This window comes from Callorhinus ursinus, unplaced genomic scaffold (assembly GCF_003265705.2).
Source record: "Callorhinus ursinus isolate GAN/ISIS: 27379988/994484 unplaced genomic scaffold, GSC_fseal_2.0 scaffold1, whole genome shotgun sequence".
Taxonomy (NCBI): domain Eukaryota; kingdom Metazoa; phylum Chordata; class Mammalia; order Carnivora; family Otariidae; genus Callorhinus; species Callorhinus ursinus.
In genome coordinates, this window is record NW_027397063.1 from 93988683 (window position 1) to 94009675 (window position 20993).

At 37.4% G+C, this 20993-nt stretch overlaps 2 protein-coding genes across 3 annotated transcripts in view; one reads left to right on the forward strand and one right to left on the reverse strand.

The window, feature by feature from the left end:
• SMC4 (structural maintenance of chromosomes 4) overlaps window positions 1-16212 on the reverse strand; it is a 40163-nt gene extending 23951 nt beyond the window's left edge. The window contains exons 1-8 of the mRNA XM_025879641.2: window positions 16089-16212; window positions 14800-14943; window positions 13733-13911; window positions 13081-13272; window positions 11323-11499; window positions 4341-4505; window positions 3970-4097; window positions 200-340 (exon numbers count right to left, since the gene is read on the reverse strand). Coding sequence (XP_025735426.1) covers window positions 200-340; window positions 3970-4097; window positions 4341-4505; window positions 11323-11499; window positions 13081-13272; window positions 13733-13911; window positions 14800-14938 — 1121 coding nt within the window. The 5' untranslated portion in view covers window positions 14939-14943; window positions 16089-16212. The remainder of the gene's footprint in view (window positions 1-199; window positions 341-3969; window positions 4098-4340; window positions 4506-11322; window positions 11500-13080; window positions 13273-13732; window positions 13912-14799; window positions 14944-16088) is intronic.
• A 309-nt stretch (window positions 16213-16521) lies between these two features.
• IFT80 (intraflagellar transport 80) overlaps window positions 16522-20993 on the forward strand; it is a 123562-nt gene continuing 119090 nt past the window's right edge. For both annotated transcript variants that reach the window (XM_073897957.1, XM_073897959.1), the window contains exon 1: window positions 16522-16673. The gene's annotated coding sequence lies outside the window, so the exon portion shown is untranslated. The remainder of the gene's footprint in view (window positions 16674-20993) is intronic.

The window sequence follows — 20993 nt, forward strand, 5'->3', positions numbered from 1 at the left end:
GACCAGTGTTGGACATTCAATTTATAATAATCAACTGGCTACAGGGCAATTAATTTATTTTCTGTTTGGAAAGGGAAACCATTTTATATGCTGACAAAAGCATTACACTTACATGCTGGCAGTAAGTTTATATAAACACACACACATAAAAACATGAACTCAACCCAAATACTTCTAATACTTTCCAAAAGATTATTACTTCTCTACATCTTTTACAGCTTTATTCTTAGCTTTCATTTCATTTGACAATATACTGCTCTTCTCATTAATTTCTTTGGTATCTTCATGAATTTTTTCCTTTTGAGTTTCCATTTCAGCAATTCGTTTCTGCAGATCATAACTAGAAAGAAAAAAAAAATCAGAGATCCTAAAGTGCCATTTCTACAATTGTGTAATAACTTCTGGTAAAAACTAGCCGTTTCTAAAGTATTCTTTTTTTTTTTTTTTTTAAGATTTTATTTGAGAGAGAGAACGAGCAGGGAGGTGGGGCAGAGGGAGAAGCTGACTCCCCTCTAAGCAGGGAGCCTGATGTGGGCCTCCAATCCAGGACCCTGGGATCATGACCTGAGCCGAAGGCTGATGCTTAACCAACTGAGACACCCAAGCACCTGTTTCTAAAGTATTTTTAACGGCAGTCAATTTACAATCACCTAGGGCTTTGGGGGGACAGACAGGGAACGCTGCAGCATAGACCCAACTCAGGGTCAAAGCTAGAATTAGGAACAAAATAGGTTCCATATATACAAAATTGGGTCAGCTATTACATGAACTATAAAGAATACATATGTAGAATTATTAAGTATGTTAAACGCTTGTGAACCCACCTCCCAACTAAAAGTAGGATACTTGAAAGTCAACTTTGAGGACTTCAGGGAAAGGTAGAGGAGTAGGACGATCCTAAGTTCACCTCATCCTAAGGCTACAACTAGGTAACACCCACATGAGTGTAAACCCAGAAAATGATGAAGACTGGCAGAACAAAACACTTTCCAGAGCTACATGTAAAGAAGAGGCCAGCCACACTGAAGATGGTAGGAAAGGCGGAGACGTGGTTGGGACTAAAGGGACCCACGGGACTGTCCTTGGGAGGGAGGGGTGCCGTAAGCGTGAAAAAGGGAGAGTAACAGATCCTCACATCAAGAATCCCAGGCAAGGGGAAGAGGAATCCCCATAACATTTGGCTTTGGGGAAAAGTGGGGGGGGGGTTAATTTGGAGAGTTCTGATAATCTATGGGGTGTGATACCTGGGACTTTAAAAAAATCAGCAGGCAGAGAGGGGAGGGTGAGAGAACACGGAGATCTGACCCTCAAAGAGACAGCACAACAAAAAGCCACAAGGAGAGCACAGAAGCAGCAGTTTGAAAAACTGGGGTTTATGTGAAAGAAATTTATTTACTAATCTCAGAGCATGTGCTGGAGGGGCAGACACCTTTAGGAGATTCTTCCAGGAACAAAGGAGCTGGCAGGAGCCATCCCTCTTCTAGCTCCCAGCCTAGATATAAGGATACCTGTGTGAACCACTGCAATGCCAAGACTCTCCACCTGTCTTGCTAAGAGCTTGCCCCACCCCCCCATTCTCTTATAGTCCTGACCCCTCCAATATGCTCTTGGCCAGAGCCCATCGAAAGTGGTGCCACAAGCCAGCAGCAAGCAGCACAGACAGGAGCCAGCACTGCTCCTAAGTGACACCTGCCCTGGGGAGAGGGGAAGATAACCACACATACCAGTCTGACTAAACCCCAGCAGTGGGCTGGGAGCAGACATCTGGTCTGGCTGCAGGCCCTGCCTACCAATGAAAGCTTCTCAACGGTAACAGGGAAAGTGCCCTGCAGTTCGGTGCTATTCCATCTCTGGCAAATGCCTGGTCTAATTCAACTCAAGCCCAAAGTGGCCCCAGATTGGCACACTAACAACACAGGGAACAAACCTTGCCCAAAAGGCAGAGAGAACCATTGCAACAGACGACTGGACTGAAGGCAAATGTGGCTTAGCCACATCAGTGGGGCACATGCAACACATATAACAGACATCCCTGCGGTGTCAAGTTCTGGTGAACAGGGGCCATTGCATTGAAGGACACTACAGGACCTCTTCTTCATAAAGTCACTACTTTCAAGAGCAGGAGACATAGCTGAATTTCCTAACACATAGAAAAACAGAGTTGGACAAAGTAAGAAAACACAGGAATTATGTCCCAAATGAAAGAACAGGACAAAAATCGCAAAAGAGCTAACAAAACAGAGATAAGCAATATGCCTGATAAAGTAATGGTCATAAAGATCCTAACTGGACTTGAGAAAAAGAGTGGAGGATCTCAATGAGACACTCAACAAAGAAACAAAAAACACCAACCAGAGATGCACAACTCAACAACTCAAATTAAAAATACAAGGGATAAATAGAACAGAAGAAACAGAAGAATGGATCAGTGACCTGGAGGACAGAGTAATAGAAAGCAACCAAGCTGAAAAGGAGAAAAAAATTGTAAGAAATGGAGGGGGAACTCAGCAACACCATCAAGCATAGTAACATTCGCATTACAGGGATCTCAGGAGAAGAAAGAGAAATGGGGAAGTAATTTTATTTGAAGAAATAATGCTGAAAACTTCCCAAATTTGGGGAAGGAAACAAGAAAAACAGAACTACCATATGATCCAGTTATTCCACTACTAGAATTTATCCAAAGTATAAGAAAACACTAATTTGAAAAGATATATCCACCCCTATGTTTACTGTAACATTATTTACAATAGCCAAACTATGGAAATACCCCAAGTGTCCATCAAAAGATGAACGGATAAAGAAGATGTGGTATGGGACATCTGGGTTGCTCAGTTGGTTAAACGTCTGCCTTGGGCTCAGGTCATGATCCCAAGGTCCTGGGCTTGAGCCTGGTGTTGTGCTCCCTGCTGGGGGTGCGGGGGTGGGGGGAGTCTGCTTCTTCCTCTCCCCGTGCATGCTCTCTCTCAAACTTTAAAAAAAAAAAAAAAATGTGGTATATATACACACAATGAAATATTACTCAGCTGTAAGAATGAAATCTTGCCATTTGTAACAACACAGATGGATCTAGAGAGTGTAATATTAAGTGAAATAAATCAGAGAAAGACAAACACCATGATTTCACGAATATGTAGATTTTAAGAAATAAAGGAAGAAAGACAAACCAAAAAAGAGATTTTTTTTTTTAATTTGACAGAGACGCAGCAAGACAGGGAACACAAGTAGGGGGAGTGGGAGAGGGAGAGGCAGGCTTACACAAGTAGGGGGAGTGGAAGAGGGAGAAGCAGGCTTCCCGGGGAGCAGGGAATCCGATATGGGGCTCCATCCCAGGACTCCGGGATCATGACCTGAGCTGAAAGCTGATGCTTAACGACTGAGCCACCCAGGTGCCCCCCCTTTATTTAAAGATTTTGTTTTAAAGAGATTCTTAACTACAGAGAACAAACTGATGATTACCCAGAGGGAAAGTGGGTGATGGGATGGGTCAAAGAGGTGAAGGGAAATAGAAATATACTTATGAGTACAGAATATAAAATTGCTGAATCACTACAGTGTATACCTGAAACTAATATGTTAATTATATCAGAATTAAAATGAAATAAAAATAATCAACTTTAATATGGTAAAACCCCCTACTTTAATGAGTTCATTACATAAAATAGTTTTTACATTTTTTTTTCTACTTCAGTCTTTATTTTTCTCTAATATAGGAAAGACAGGGCTTAATGTCAGAAATAAAAACTAAGGGGCGCCTGCCTGGGTGGCTCCGTTGTTAAGCATCTGCCTTTGGCTCAGGTCATGATCCCATGAGTCCTGGGATCGAGCCCCACATTGGGCTCCCTGCTCAGCGGGAAGCCTGCTTCTCCCTCTCCCACTCCCCCTGCTTGTATTCCTTCTCTCACTGTGTCCATCAAATAAATAAAATCTTAAAAAAAATAATAAAACCTGATAAATTAATGTACTTACATGTAATATTGACAGACATGATTCTTTTTTCTAAATATTTCATTTTCCAAGGTAAGAAATTCAATGGCTATGTTTTTCTCTCCTTCTAAGGCGTCCTTTTCCTTTTCCACCAGCTTAACTCTGTTTAACTACAAAAATTTAAAGTGTACAGATTACTCAAATATACTTTATATGTATAGCTTCAATTTCAAATATACCCACATTAGACAAAAACATCAATTATATTAATAAAACACTGTTCATTTAAATGTCAATAATATAAAATTCAATCTAAAACAGTAAAGATTTAATTCTAACTTTAGTATTTAACTCAGCAGAATTTGTTCAATAAACAAAAGTCTAACTTGCAATAGAGTCTATAGAAGATTCACCTTCTCTCCTCTGTGTTCATTTAATATTTCAACTCTCCGACACAAGACTTTAATGGGCTCATTTAGCCGTCCGCAACCAATGATATCTTCTAAATATTCAAGCATACCCTCATCATGTTCAGTCTGGCCTTTTGGTTTCATCATAGCGATTTGTTCAACTTCACCCTTTAAAAAAAAAAGTTGTATTACACACTTCCTGTGTATGTTTAGCCACATTGATCTTAATTAAGAATTAGAAACAAACCCAACAGTAACCAACAACTAAATCAAGTCAATCAGTAGTTTAATGAGATTTAATAAGATACAAATAAAAATGTTTTCTCCACTGGTGTTTTCATTTTCATAGGTGGTAAGAAATATATATTTATACTCCCTTACATAAACTCTTACAAAATTACAACATAGTCTAATATGTGTAATATTAGAGCCAAAGAAAGATTCACAATCTAAAAAGTTCATTCAATATAAAAAAAATAAGAGTATTAACTTTTCTATGCAGCAAAACTCAGCAAGGAATTTGCATAATCTACAATTTTGGCAATATTATCAATTGTTAATAACATAATTAGAGCTCCTGTTCTGAAACAATGAATTTTCAAAAAGATCCTTCATGGCTCAACTGTAGTAGGAATCCTGTCCCAAGATGGTGTATTATTAAACTTTCTCTATAAACCTGGTGTTCTGAGTTCCTCAACAAGTGCTAGACTTTATAAGGACAACTCAAAACTCAATGTCCTAACTTTCTTAAAATCGAGACCATTAAATAAAAAAGGAAATTACCTAATTTCTTATTACAAGATATCCAACTGACTGAAAACTAAAGGTCATGGTACATATGAATTTGGAAAACTTTTATTTGCAATCATTGATATAAAAGCTTTGAAGTGTAATTAAAATTCTTAAATTAACATTATTTGTATTTATGTAATTTAATTACAAAGAAAAAAAAAGAAGAAAAATGCACAATCAGTAACCTTCAAGGCTGACTGCCAGGCAGCCATTTAGTTTCATGGTGGAGAAAATTTTGTCTGAACATGCTCAGGCAAAATGCTGCTGCTTTACTTCACAGGAGTAGCCTGCTTCTGCTCTTACAACAGAAGAAAAGGAACAGGCAAGTAGAAAAAAGTATGTAATATGCCTTTATTTCAGCAAAATAGCAAGGGGGAAAAATCAAGAAAAAATACACACAAAAAGCATATCACTTCCTCAATTTAAATATTCTAAATATTTATGAATAAACCTCAAAAATCTGGGCTAAATCTTTCTAATGTAATGACAGTCATTATTTACTGAGAGCTCCCACATTAATAGAAGTAAAAAACAAACAAACTTGGGGCACTTGGCTGGCTCAGTCGGTAGAGCATGCCACTCAATCTCAGGATTGTGAGTTCAAGCCCCACGTTGGGCATGGAGCCTACTTAAAAACAAACAAAAAAACCAAAACCAAAAAACAAACACAACAAACACCAAAAAAAATCCCCAGACTTAAAAACAGCTCATTTTAAATCTAATCACCGAAAAGCATTAACTTCTAATATTTTTGTACGCTATCACCCTTCTGTAGTTAACACAACAGAACATGATTATCAAATACAAAGTAAAATGTTATCCAAAGAGCTTGTTATTTTTATTTCTCTGTAACCTTCAGTATGTAATAGTGTTTTAACTAAGTTAGTGTTTACACTAAAATATGTAGATATTTACATAAAACATTTTATTCTGCTTTCAATTATCAGGTCCTTCCAAATGTTTGCAGTACTAGCTTTAAGTCTTAGACAGGATTAAACCACGGAATAACGTCCAAAGTTTTGGACTACAACAGGCAAACGCCAGCCCCTGAAGAAGCAAAAAGTCTTATTCAAAGTTTTTAACTAGGCAGGGTTTATCAACAGCAACACTACTGACATTTTGGGCTGGATATTCTTTGTTGTGGGGAGCTTTGCTGGGCATGATAGGATGTTTAATAGCATCTCTGACCTCTGTGCACTAGATGCCAGTAGCATACCCTCCTACCCTCAGCTGTAACAACCCAATGTCTTCAGACATTGCTCAATGTCCCGGGGATAGAGATGCAAAACTACACACAGCTGAGAACCACTGATGTTGAGGTAATAGTTTAACTCTTTTTGTTGTGTGTAACACAAACAAAAAATATCTGACATCTGTTATTCTAATATACTACCTAATTCGAGTATCTGAACACCTGTTTTAAGATAACTGAAAAACTATGCCAAGAGAACTTACATCTTAGTCAAATGGGCATAAGGTATTACTGAGTAGATATTTTTCAGATAGCCAGAAGTTAGGACTCAATGTAGCAGTTTACACTGACAAAAATATTCCCAAAAAGCATCACACTTTTCCTGGCCAAATTACTGAAGAGATGAAATAATGCTATTAGGAGACTGCCTAGCTTGGAGTAAAACATAGGTGTTGCTTCTTTTGGGTTATTTGTTCCTCTCTCCCCAGTTAAAATGATGGCTATACAGCTAGGATTTCTTTTCATTCTAATAAAGTTGCAGTCTGTTGAAAATAAAAATGCTAAAGGACATTTATGAATCAAAATAGTTCCAAGTGCCACATAACATTCAGTTTTAGATTGTTACATGGCACTCATTTTTTTTTCAACCAGTTATCAGATTAGTACTACTGATTCAACAAGCTATTAGAACATTTAGGCCTCTACCTGTCACTTATTAGGACTATTATGGTACTCCAATGACAACCTGGGACCTTTCTTATGGCTCTGTTCCTTGATGTTCTTTGCCTGCCTTACCACCTGCTACTATTTGCTTTCTTCTTTTTCCATTTTGCACCATTTCATATATACTCTGTGTTCACAATCTGTGCCTGGAAGACCCTCCCCCCACCCAAAACATACCTATCCCATGTCAAATTATACAATATAGTTTTAACCTGGGGCAATAAGCTCCACAGATTTCGGAATGATTTTCAAGCATCAACCTAAATTTAAAGTCACCCATCCATTTCAAGGCTCTAAATCACAAATAATGGTAGCCATGAAAACATAAAAAATTTTCAAGTTGCTATAATACTAGCATCTGAAGCCAGACAAATCCTATAGGCCTCCACAGTTATCTCTAGCTTCTATACCTTCAGTAGACTAAGATTTTAAGCATTTTTTTTTGCTGTTATTTACTACAAACTTCCTTTAAATTGTATCAGTCATTAAGCAACTGTGTAAAAGACCAACTATGTTTTCTAGCAGTAACATACAAATTGCAAACATATTTCAAGAAAATATTTATAATAATCAAGGGCTTAAACCTTAACTTACTAAGTAGGTAGCAAATCAGGATATTGTGATTCAGTTGCACCATTCTTTGATAATCTATTTTACAGAAATAGAGTTTAAAAATCTAAGAAATAAATAGGTATGATGCCCTTTATTCTTAATTCACATGGAATCCAAATTTTAGAATGAACCACAAGAAACTCAAGTCCATAGCTTTATTAAAACTTTTTTTTCCTAATAAGGCCTGAAGGAGTCTTATGATAAATATGGGTGTTTGCATCAAAACTAAATGGCCCCAATTTACTGGGCTCTGAAGTTTTTAAATTTTTATTTATTTGAGAGAGAGCACAAGTACCCACATGCTGGAGCACGAGGAAGGGGCAGAGGGGGAGGGAAAGGAACAATCACATTCCCTGCTGAGCACAGAGCCAGATGCAGGGCTGGAGCTCTCCACCCAGAGATCATGACCTGAGCAGAAACCAAGGGAACGCTCAACCAACTGAGCCACCCAGGTGCCCCTGGGCTCTGAATTTTTATATTGTCTTGATAATCTTATTTTCTCCATCTTCCACTGTACCGTAAAATTACTGTCCTTTATGTTCTAATAAATTTTTATTCTAATTTGCTTTGTCAGCTGTCAGAGGCCAACGAACCAAATTACCAAGGTTAGTATTTGCCTAAAATACATAAATAGAAAGGATAATACTTTAGTAGGTGGATTGCTTGATGTCTACTCTGGTTGCTTAGGGGTAGTTTTCTTTTATAGCTAAGGCTGTTGAATCAGACACTTTTGGGTAACTGATAAAGCTAAAAAAACTTTTGACATAGCATAGACTTATTTCTACAGGCTAAGACTAAAACCCAAATAATTTGTATGACATGCCAGGCTTGGGAGAAGTATTACTGGAAAAAAAAAAAAAAGAGATAAATTGGATTAACCTAGGTCTGAGTTATCTATTTCCAAATTACTAAACAATAAGAAAAAAATCTTGGTTCCTATTTAAAGTTCTAATTCAGGTTTTATAATAATGAAGACAAAAAGTACATGAAATTGAAAACTCTGACAAAGCTAAAATTGCCTTAATAGTTGTAGCTTTTAGGAGTTTATAAAACCATTCCTGAGACAGCAATCATTAGTGTAATTCTGAACTATCATAAAAGCATTAAGGTTATCATTCTTCTAACTTTAGAGCAAATGCACCAAAACCAACTAAATCTCATTTATACATAGTTACCATGAAATGCTATGGAGACCTAACAAAACCCTACTTATTTGCACCAACAGTTATTACAATAGGACAAAAGCTTTGAAATTAAGGTATATACAAATGGGGACATGTACAAACATGGGAAGTACAATGGCCAATTATAATCTAACACTTTTTGAAGGCATGTGTAAGTGCCTCTAAGGTTAAGATACAGGGCTTAAACCATTTCTGTATCTTTTATATCATCTTAGCACATAGCCTCATTAGGTATTCATTTGAATCAACTAATGAAATCTAAAATGGATTCAAATACTAGAAATGCCTACTTCAAAGAACTAAAGCAATATAAACACTGCAAAAATTTTTTTACCGTTATAAACTTCTAAAATTCAGTGTTTAATCTTAAAATCAATTTTTACTTTACCTAATTTAGATTACTTAGGCTGTTTAGCACTACCACTGGCCCGTCTATACGTTTTATTCAAACTAAGCACTTATGTTTTGATATTATGTTGTCTCCAAGTTCCCAGCCTCCCAAATCACATTAAAAGATATGTTAAATGGGAGAGAAGATAATAAAAAATCACATTTTTACTTACCTTCATCTGCTTTAAACCTAGTGTGGGAGTCTAAGCTTTTGAAAAGGAATTAAATAAACATCCAAAGAAACCACCGTCACTCTCCCTCAAGCTTTTAAGTAGGGTATCAATAGTTCTACCTAGTCCAATCCCTGTTTAGTCTTTCTAACAAGTGAATTCCTAAGGTTCCTATCTGTAAACTCAATCAAATGGAAAATCTGTTACTTGGGAAGTTTACCTTGATATTAAAAATGTTTTAAATAATTTGTTAAAAGGACACAAAAAGGTTGTGATTATATGAGGACAAACGGCTTAAGCATAGGTACTTCAGAAGCACATGCTTAACAAAGTTGACAGTTAAAAAAAAATTACTTTTATTTACTTCTTTGGGAAGTTATGACTTTTTAGCTTCCTTTATTATGGAATTATAAAGGCTGCACTAAAGGAAAAAAAATTACCCTTACAAGGGTTAAAATGAAGTCCACTTTATTTTGAGGAATCTTGGCATCGGTGTAAAATTTTGACCAATTATCCCAGGATGATAGTAAATAGCAAATAATAAAAAATAAACATGAGAATAGGTTCCTGCAAAATGGTATTATCAAATACAGTATTATAGAAATAAATTATAATCCACAATTAACCAAACCAAATCCCAGAATATGAAAATCCATATAACAGTTAAATTTGATTAAAGACACACATACATACACAAATACACACAGCTTTATTTTCACATTTATGTAAATTCAAATTCTGTTTAGAAATATATCTGCAGGTGATTTTCCCCAACATTCATTTTTTAAGTAAGTCTGGGTTACAAAAGTATTACAAATGCACCATGCCTGGTAACAAAAGAGTAATATAAGTCATTCCAGAACAATGGGAACTGACTGAGAACACTCAGGCATCCTAACAAAACTTTCAGTATGAAATCAAAATTCCCAACTTAGTTTAAAATCAGTAGCATAAGACATTAAAGAGTATCAGCAACTATTTTACATCACAATATAGTTTTGTTTTAATTATGCTCTTGGGAGATTCTGGATAGAACATAGAAAAAGAAAGGAGCTTCAAATCAAAAAGGAATTTTAATGTATCTGACAAAGCCATGTTTTACACTAATAACTTTTTGAAAGGTAAGACAAAAGAAAAGGTATTTTTCTTACCAAGCAAGGCTGGTAAAACATATCTTTATTACTCAAAGAACACAGGGTTAATTCAACTCAACACCAGGTACTTAGTTTTATACCCCTCTAAAAAAGACTTCAAGAGTTGTGATACTTCAGAATGACATATGAGTTACTTTCTGGTCTTCCAATATTTAGTGGTTCAAGTAGGCCATTCTAGCCAAAACAAAAACCAGCTTGGTAAGCTTTTAGTTAACCACACTAAGTGTTTAAAAAAAAAAAAATTAATAAGGCACTCAAGTAAAATCGTCAAACACCAAGTGTACAGAGTTCTTTTTGTTTTTGTGCTATTTAATATTAGTACAGATGACAATAAGAAAATTAAAGACTATTAAAAGATAATGAATCTCATTTAAAATATTATCTTAAAGGAAAATACAAACAGTTAACAATAAATAGCTGTTATATCCCTGTCACGCTAAAGCAGCACAATAATATTGGTGTTTAATATTTATTTCACTACGCCAATATTTACGTGCTGCTAGAGCGGAACAAGTATGTCAGTCCATCCAAACATAAACGAGCATCTTACGGTGAAAATAGTTTTGAATGAATTTCCTTAAATTTCTAGAGCAGCAAATAATGATTCGCATCTTGACTGTAGTATGTAAACCATGATGTGCTGCTACAGTACTTTAAGGCCTCAATAATACAGGATTCATCCAACAGGGGGAAACCCCTCTAAACTTCATTGGGGAAAAAAAAAAGTAAGAAAAATAAGAGAATCTCTGAAGTCTTTAATAAACTTACCTGCAAGATTAAAAATCTATTATGGTCTAGGTCAATTCCATGGCTTCGAAGAAGATTTCCAACATCCTTAAACGTTGTCTTTTTCCCACTTATGTGATAGACAGAAGTATTATCTCTGTAGGCAGTTCTGGATACATAGAAGTTACTGTTAGGAATGACTTCATAATCATCCCCTTCCTGTTTTGCGGAAAAACAAAGCCAGAAAACAATTGTTGGTACTAAGTCACAGGTCTGCACCAAATTTCACTCTCTTCACATTCAAACAAATTCTATGGATTAAAAACTTCAATCGAACATGCATATAAACTGGCAATAGTTCTCAGAAATAACCCTTTTAGCAAAGAATACTTTCCAAGTTTTGATCCCTTCCTCATAGATCACAAAAACCAAACAGCCAAACAAACAGAAACAAAACAAAAAACCCACCTCCAAACAAGTGTAAAAATATATTTGACTGAGAAAAGAGCATTTGAAGTGGGATAAGAATCTCACCATATCTGAAACAAACTCACCCAAATTAAACCATGTTGACAGATTAAATTACTAGTCCATTTTAAAAAGCTGCAAGAGATGATCCAAGGAAAGGAAGGTAGTAATGGCGTAACATGGCTTAGTTTTTTTCCTTTCTTTTTTTTTTTTGGTAAACAATATGCCATTAATGGAAGGTATAAAGAATTGCAAAGAACTGACAACTACATTCCCCCAATTTCTAAAAACTCAAACGGATTTTAAAAAATGAAGTATAAATCTACTTTAATATTAAAACTGGCTTTCCCTTAAAAGCTTTGCCATTTCAAAATTATGGCTTTTAAAATTTATATGAATCAAACATAATTATAATAAGCAAAGAAATCAAACCTGATTTACTGGCAATCATTTTCCAACTTTAACTGTACAACAGAAAAGCACTAAAACAAAATTAAAATAGATGCCACCATGTAAATATAATTAAAGCCCTTTATATTAAAAAAAAAATCTAAAAAACAAGCCAAGTCACATCCTTGCTTCATTATGGAGCTTTCTATATTTTTAGGTTCATTTAGGTTCACCGGTCATTTTTAAGCCATGAATTTCCAAAGTTAGCTATTCAACAGACAAGAAAAAAACCAGTACCAACAGAACCATGTAAATAATCGAAGTAGACATTTTACCTAAAATTGTTTTTCTAGAAAACATATTAACTTCACCTTTTCTGTTTTAAAAGGGTAGTTTTATTTACAAAGGATAATTTAAACTGAAGCAGAGCTCTTTTATATTACACACACACATATTACATTAGTATGTTATTACTAATAACGTTAATGTGAATTAAAATAATGGAGATGATAATATTAGTCATCTGTTACATTTTCAAATTTAAGTAATTTATCTGAAAGCAATAAAAACAGAATTTTAAAAACGAACCCAAAATTTATAGTAAAAGAATGCCTATTTACTACTCAGGATACTAAAATTGCTCAGTGTTTTATTCTGAAAAGTAAATACTACGATGAGCTACTTATAATTCATTCCCCTGGCTAAAAATTTTAATATTTTAAGTTTAACGGCTGCCACCACCACTATTCAAAAAGAAAATACGGTTTTGGAGGTAATGAAATCAGTATCTGGGAGCTAATAAAATCAGTTATCTGTTCTGCTTTAAACATACATTGATTTTTAAAAGGCAATTTAAGCCAAAAATAATAAATGCACAATGTATGGAAATCCTGTGTTCGGTACTTTAAGTTGCAAATAACTAAATACTCCAAAATCCCTTACCTTATCAATTATCTTCTGAAAATGAACTTCTACAGTACAACTCTGAATGTCCTTGTGTTCATCAGAATTGTGTATTAGTACCGAAAGTTTTTTAGATCTTATTTTTTGTGCTCGATAGCCAAACACAAAAAGCATAGAATCAATAACATTGGATTTACCACTGCCATTTGGCCCAATAATACAGGAAAAGCGCTGCATAAAAAGAACAGAAAAAAAAATTTAAAGTGAAGTTAAAAAGGTCATACTATACAACTTATTTTAATTTCAACTGCTTGCCTTTTTTACTTGCAGCAAAACTATTAAGTATTTAAAAGGTTTCATTTCAACTTGTTTTCTTACATCATGTTCTCCTTTATCACAAGTTTCAACACTTTAAATAAGACCATATTCTAATTCTAACTTACTTTACAAAATTCATTCTAATAGAGAAAATACTTCTTCAAACAAAAAACTCACCAATTCTACTCAGTGAGGAAAAACTTAACAGCTAAAGAGGTACCAAAGATAACCAGGATAAACAAAAACTAGTTTCAGTTGTCTAAAACACAGGAAACATACCATGTGTTATCAATCAGGAGAAACATGATAAAACTGAAATATCTTGTAATAAAAACACATTACCCTATAATAGTTATTTAAAATAGTCAAATACCTTATGAAAAGGTCCCAGAATTTTTTCCCCAGCATAGGATTTGAAGTTCTGGTTTACAATATGAGTTATCATAAGCCGAGGAGCTCCAGCTTCATTGGCCATTGCTGGAGGTGGGGGAGGAGGGATGCTATTCAAAATCTCTTCTAAACTTCTATTATCAATTTCCTCACTTGGTGTCCCTAAGTCAGTCAAAGGAAAGGGAAAGCAAGGGGGGAAAAGCCTGCATTAGTGCAATGAGTTCGTAGAACTACTGCCTGCTAATCTTTGGAGAAATGTTATTTATGAAACCTAGAAATCCTTATTTTCCACTTAAATGTATTAGCCTAAGCTCAGGAGAAATGAAAATCTTTCAGCTTGGTTTTATAAAGAAAGAAATTCTTAAAAGAAAGGACCACCAGTCACAAAATCCTACAAAAATTTATCTCTTAGGAGTCAAAACACTACAACATAAAGCAGGTCTGGGAAAACCACAACAACCTGATTCTCTGCTTCTCGCCTAAACAGGTGGATAAATCCTAAGGCTCTAGATCTAACTTTCTCCGTATCTCTGAGCACCTGGAACCTTAACTTTGGACACTCAAGAGCTCCAGCGACCCTGTCACAGGGGCATCATAATGTCACCCAATTCCTGTACTCACAAAAGCTACGGTAGTTTCGGGTAAATTATCATCTCTTTAAACGCAATTTAAGACCAGGGAAGTTAAGTTAGGGCCAAGCAACCTTTAAGATACAATCATGTTAATTCTGTCAGAAAATAGTCCACTAGCTATTGGCTGACCATGCCGACTTCCGCAGAAATACAAGGCCCAAACAAATTCATAACTAGCCACGTACTTGTCCCAATCCCCTCCAGCACCGTTACAACGAAATCGCACGAAGACTCCGATCTCTGAAAACTGCCAAATCGCTTTCTTGAGCTGCTCTACGGGACCGACACGCGACCTACAGATGTCAGCGCTGCAGCCCCTCACCTCCGCGACCCCAAACACCAGCCAGTCCCGGGTTGGGAGCGGACCCACCCTGGTCTCCCCGTGCGTTTTCCTGCGGAGTCGCAGTGTGGTACTCACCTGCGGTAGCAGGGGCCGGGCTGCCCGCGCGGCCGGGCGGGGGTTCCGGCTCCGCGTCGCTGCTGGTGCCGTCCGGGGATTGCGGCGGCTCTTCCCTTCTGCGCCGGGCGGTGGAAGGTTGGGTGCCTTTACGGGGCATGGTCGCTGGGACCGGGGGAGAGCCAGGAGCAAGTCAGCCCGCCGGGCCGCAGGACGGTACACCAGTACATTCCCCGCCGGCGCCCGCGTCGGACGGGGGTTCAGCCCCCACCCCATCCCATTCGGGGAAAAACTGTCCGCCGGTTTCCGAGAGCCCCGTTTACAAAACGCCGCTCGACGCCAGCGGGTGCTCAGTAAAAAAGGCACAAAAAACCCAAATGCCAAAAAGGCGGGATTCGTTTTAAGTCCGAAGTGGGAAAACCTAGACGTGCCTGGTTATCAAACAAGGATATAACTGCTTAAGTTCTTTTTATTTTCTTGATGCCCACCCCCCACCCCCGTCCTCCCACAGAAGGGTTTAAGAATCTTATCCTTTAACTTCCTAACGAAATAATTCCTATACGCCGGTATTTACTGACATTCCCACGCTGTTGGGGTTAGGGAAGCAAGCGCACAGACTTTGTGAGAAGAGTTCTATTAACTTTAGGTTTGAGGGACTCTCAACTCTTCCTAGAGTAGCTAGTAAGACTAACCGGCGACTTGCCGCCCACTTTCCCCGCCATTTAGCTCTTGGCGCCGTTGACCGCCCCGAGGCTTCCAGGTCTCCACGCTACCGTCCGACCCGGAAAGGCGGCCGGGGACTGGGGTCGACTTCCAAATCAGACATAGGCAGCGCCTGCTCCAGTTCAATCATTTTGGGGTGGCGGGGTTTGTTCCTCCGGGGCCCACTGCGGAATCTCGTTGGGACAATAAACTACAAAAGGTCACCAGTTAAGGGCTCAGACCCGGTGATTAGTCCTTTGGGAGAAGAGAGAGGGTCAGGGGGCCGGGGCAGGGAGACGCCCTTTCCCCGACAGAGACCGGGGTTTCTGGGAAGCGATCGTGAGGCTTAGAGTCTGCGTCCCCCGCACCCCCACCGAGAGACGCTTAAGTAGCTCAGAGAAGTGGCGCCCGCGAGAAGCGCGCGGGAGTCCCGACTGCCGGGAGGCGGCCGAGGGGGGAGGGGTGACAGCGAAACAAATCTCCCGGCGGCAGCCTCAACCCAGAGCGGACTTCGGCTGCTCCAGCTCAAGGCCTCTACTTTCCAGGCGCCCGCAGACGGAGCAGGAAGTAAGAATGTGACAACCTGATCAGGAAAAGAAGTACTTTACCTGCTGGGCAGTCCACTCACACCAACGCTGGAAACCGTTGTACAGCACCCCCGCTCCTACCGGTGTTTCGGCTCCGGGTCCTTCACTCGAAAATGGCGCCTAAAATACAAACTCGAACGGAAATTCGTTACAAATGCGCGCAATGCTTTCTGGGAACCACTAATTTGAAAAAAATGCGGCGATTACCACCGCCATCTTCTGGTCGCTTATACGCATGCGCGAACTCCTGGCGGGAGACTGGCGTCCGGGCGGGTTTATATTAAGTGAAAAGGCAGGCCGAAGCACTGTTTTGTCTGAGACCTATGGCAACAGTACTCTTATATTAAAAAACCCCAATCTGGAGAGTGTTGAACAAGAAGAAAAAAACCAGCAGGGCTCCACCCACAGCAGCAGGATGGCTTAGTCGTCCACTAACGTCCCTTAAAGAGAGGGCGGGCTCGGGTGACCGCGGCGGGGAAGTATCGCGAGAAGAGGGAGTGTGCGTAGCTCGTAGAAGTCACTATGGTGACAGGGAGGTCGGGAGGTTTCTTGGTAACTGGTCCTAGCTCTGTGGGAGCAATCGCCACTGCTTTCCTGGAATTTAAGGTAAATCTCTTCACCTCTGGATGTGGTGAGGAAAGGGTTTGGAAATTGTGGCCATCAGTGGACCCCACCTTACCTGCTTTTATAGTGTATGCGGCATCAGTTATTTTCCATCTCCTTGGAGGCAGTGGGGCTCTGGACGTAGCTCTTGGGATGCGAAGCAGGAAGCCCTGAGTATGGAAGTAGTAGAAAGACAAGAACAGAAAACCTCGGTTGGTGAATGATTGTATAGTCTATATGTGAATAGCAAAATAATTTCGAATTTATTGGTGTTAGGTCGTTAGTGTCACTAGTGGAAGGGGATTTTGAGCTTTTAAAATAATTTGTTTTAAAGATTCCATAATGGACGAAGTGATTTGTCGATGTCATCTGGTTATTATCTTCATGAGAAAATTATCGATCGGAAAATATTTCTTAAGTAACTTTTGAATACGTTGCACTGTGTGAGGCATAGTCAGGATTATTAAGCAAGTATTCCTGTTCCAAGAGAATTTAGTTTTGTTAGTCGATTTTTACCCTGGAGTCTGTGATCCCGGTGGTAAGGTGATTGAGAGTCAGTGGAGTTCCTAATACTCCTCCCTACCCCCGCTGAAACTAAACGGAATTCTGTGTGTTTGTACATTTTTCTGGGGAGTTAGTTTTCGCAGAACTTTGATTACATTCTCAAATGTGGTCCTCATCTCCTATTATGTTAACCACTGGTTGATTTGACTACCTCCAATAAGTATTTATTCAGCGACGCTTATGTAATTGACATTGCGAAGTGGGAGCATTTTTTCCCCCCTTTAACCTTTGCATACCTAGGGCCTGTCATAGTAAAGCACCGATAAATCTGCTTTATAAATGAATTTACATTGCCATTCTAAGTAAGTAAGTAATATGAGTCTTGCCTCAGGAGCATAGAGTCAGGTTCAGTGATTCTCAAGAGGCGCGTGGAGGACACTCCCTGCCAACTGTAAGAATACGGTGTGGTTCAGAGACTGGTGTGATTTGCAGGAACATTGACTCAGTACTATAATACACATTTATTTATTTATTTTTATTTAAATTCAAGTTAGTTAACTTATAGTGTATTATTAGTTTCAGGGGCAGAATCTAGTGATTCATCAGTTTCATATAACCAAGTGCTCATTACATCAAGTGCCCTCTTTAATGCCCATCAACCAATAATATACCTTTATTTTTAAAGTTGAAAAAAAATTATTGTTTTCATAAGACAAACTACAGACAGTAAAACTCAATGAAAAAAAATTTTTGGCTGGTAGGCATATCAAGAAAATGTAGTGATTCTCTGAAAGCTTCTGGAATCTTGAATTTTCAGTTTGTAAAACACTACAAAACCTGAGTTGGAGAGATATCAACCATGAAAAAAGCAAAGACTAGACCAAATTGAGTGGTATAAAAGAGTCACGGAGACAGTGTAGTAGAAGATGTAAATAACAAAATCCCAAATCCCATCATTTTTTTAGCTACATGCTTGGACAGTTTACTCAATTTATCAATCTCTCTGAGAATATTTATTATAAAATCAGTATATAATGTCTGCCTCATAGGATTGTTTATAATTGTCTGGCACACACGGTAAGCATTTGATATTACTGTGTTTATAACATTGACCTTATTAGGGCATGTGCTAAGGATGAATAATGGGATGTCAAGTTAGAAAGTCAGCTTATGAAGAGTCTTGAAAGCCAGATTGGGGATGTTAGATATGATATGGAGGAAACACTTATTAGAAAAATTGTGAGCTAAGCAATGACTTGGTTAAAAAAAATAACGGTAGTTAATTGGGATTTGTTAAAGAGGAAAAAGACTTAGATCAGGCATGGCTGTATTGGAGTATTAGTATATAGTCCTCCATGTGGAAGGAGAAGTGCCTACACAATAGAATGGAAAAAATCTAGGCACATGGGAAAAATCTATAGCTTTTGTAGATTTTCATGGTTAAGAGTCTAAACACCTAGAGTCAGTCAGATACTATTCTTTGTTGGTGAATCCTGAACTAGTGATGAGGGGATAGAAAGAAAAACAAGTTACAGATAATTCTAGTTTTACTGCCTTTTATGATTGCTATAAATAGCAGGTCTTAACGACAGATGAGAAAGAAATGTAATTTCAATAAATCAATTAAGTGACCTATGGATTTAGAGTTAGTTGAACTTAACCATGCTCCACTTAGAACAAATATTTTCAAAACATGCTTAAACTAGGTTGTATAATGTAGAAAAGACATAACAAACAGCTACAGAGTAGACTTAAATCTAAAGTGAAAGTAGGACGCTTAGAATAAGTGGAGAAGTAATTTGAGAAGAGATTAGGATCACAAGAAAAAAAACTTGATTGATCCCTTCCAATATTTTGGATACTTCTCATGAAAATAACAGAATTTAATTATAAAAAGAAGCTGGTCAGATTGGGATGGACTCACAGTCATTTGGGAAAGTATAATCAAGTCTCATCTTTCTGATCCAAAATCATCTACAAACAACCATTATTTGTAATTTCAGGCAGTCTGGGAAGAGAACCCTCACTTTTTACATTTTTAAAGTGAAATTGTACCACGTAAGAAGAAATAAAAATAAATTTAAAGAGAATAATTGGAATTAGAATTCAAATCCACATTTGCAATTCTTTAAGTGCATACTTAAGTTTTGTCATCATCATGATATATTTTTTGTCTGCTAATGTGGTTTCAACATTTCATAAAGTCTGATATTAGATTTGTGGGTAAATCTTTAAAAATATTAATCAAGTTTTTAGTTAATTGTAAGTATTTGGATTAATTAGATATTAACTAATAAAAAATGAATAAATAAACATGAATTTATATAAGTAATGAATAAATACTTAGAGAATATTGTGCAAGATTAATGAATTGGTTGGGGTGCCTGGCTAGCTCGGCTGGTGGAACATGCAACTCTTTATCTCAGGGTTGTGGGTTCGAGCCCCACCTTGGGTGTAGAGATTACTTAAAAATAAAATCTTAAAAAAAAAGATTAATAAATTGGCTATAGAACAGGACAGATAGTAATGAATATTCCTCTTGATAATATAATGCTATCATACATTTACATATTATACATTTTACATGTTACACAGACACATATTACACATATGCATCCATATAATATGTACGTAGGGACATCATATTATATATTAGTACATGAATGTTATTGAAATTCTCACTTTTTTTTTAAGATTTTATTTATTTGACAGAGAGAGAGAGTACAAGCAGGGGGGAGCAGCAGAGGGAGAGAGAGAAACAGGCTCCCCGCTGGGCAGGGAGTCCGACACAGGGCTCAATCCCAGGACCCTGGCATCTGACCTGAGCTGAAGGCAGATGCTTAATCCACTGAGCCACCAGGCACCCTGAAATTCTCACCTGTCTTAACACAGAAAAAATAGGAAGTGAGGAAGTAGAATAGTTTTTTGGGGAAGACTTTTGAAAAATGAATTTGCTTTTATTCATGTAGGTTGGGATTAGGAAAGATATATCCAGTGGGCAGCAGAGGCAAAGAATATAGCTTAGGAAAGAAAATAGGATGAGACAGTGCTATATGAATGGTTGAAACCTAAAAATAGATTAGTTTTTTAAGTTTGTAAAGTGAGGATAGCACCAGAAAATGTCCATTCTTAGACTCTAGGAAGAAGAAATAATTATAGTAATATCTCAGATAGGATTCTAGATTATGGATGATAGAAAACCTAATTTAAGTTGTCTTGAGAAAAAGGGAAGTTTTTCTTCCCCATCATTTATTTGAACAAAAGTCCTGGGCCACCTGTGAAACAGTCTCTGTGCAAAGGGAATAGAATGTTCTAATTGGCTTAAGTCTCTCTCATGCTGGCTTCATTGAAGCCACATGGGCTAAAAGTGGGGAAGTGGGTGTTCCAAAGAGAAAAATTCTTTGTGGCTAGGAAGAGTGAATATATGTAGAGTGACAAAAACACCAATTTTCACTATGAATAGCTAACAATTATTTAATTCTTACTATGTTTCAGGCACTTTACTGGACATTTTACATACATTTAATTATCATAACCAACCTGTAAAGTAGGTATTATTAGACCCATTTTATATAAGGAAGAAAACAGAATACAATATCTGGAATATCAGTAGGTAAAAATTTCAATAAGAAGGTGGTGAAGTGCAGTAGAGACTGAAGAGAATGTGAATGGTGATCCTATGAGAAAAATAACATTTATTAGTTTTTTTCAAGTACAGAAATGCATAAAGAAGAAAACAAAATTGGGCCATAATCCTATCACTCAGATAATCCTGTACTAAATATACAAGTGTATAGATAAATAAAATACTGTGATCAT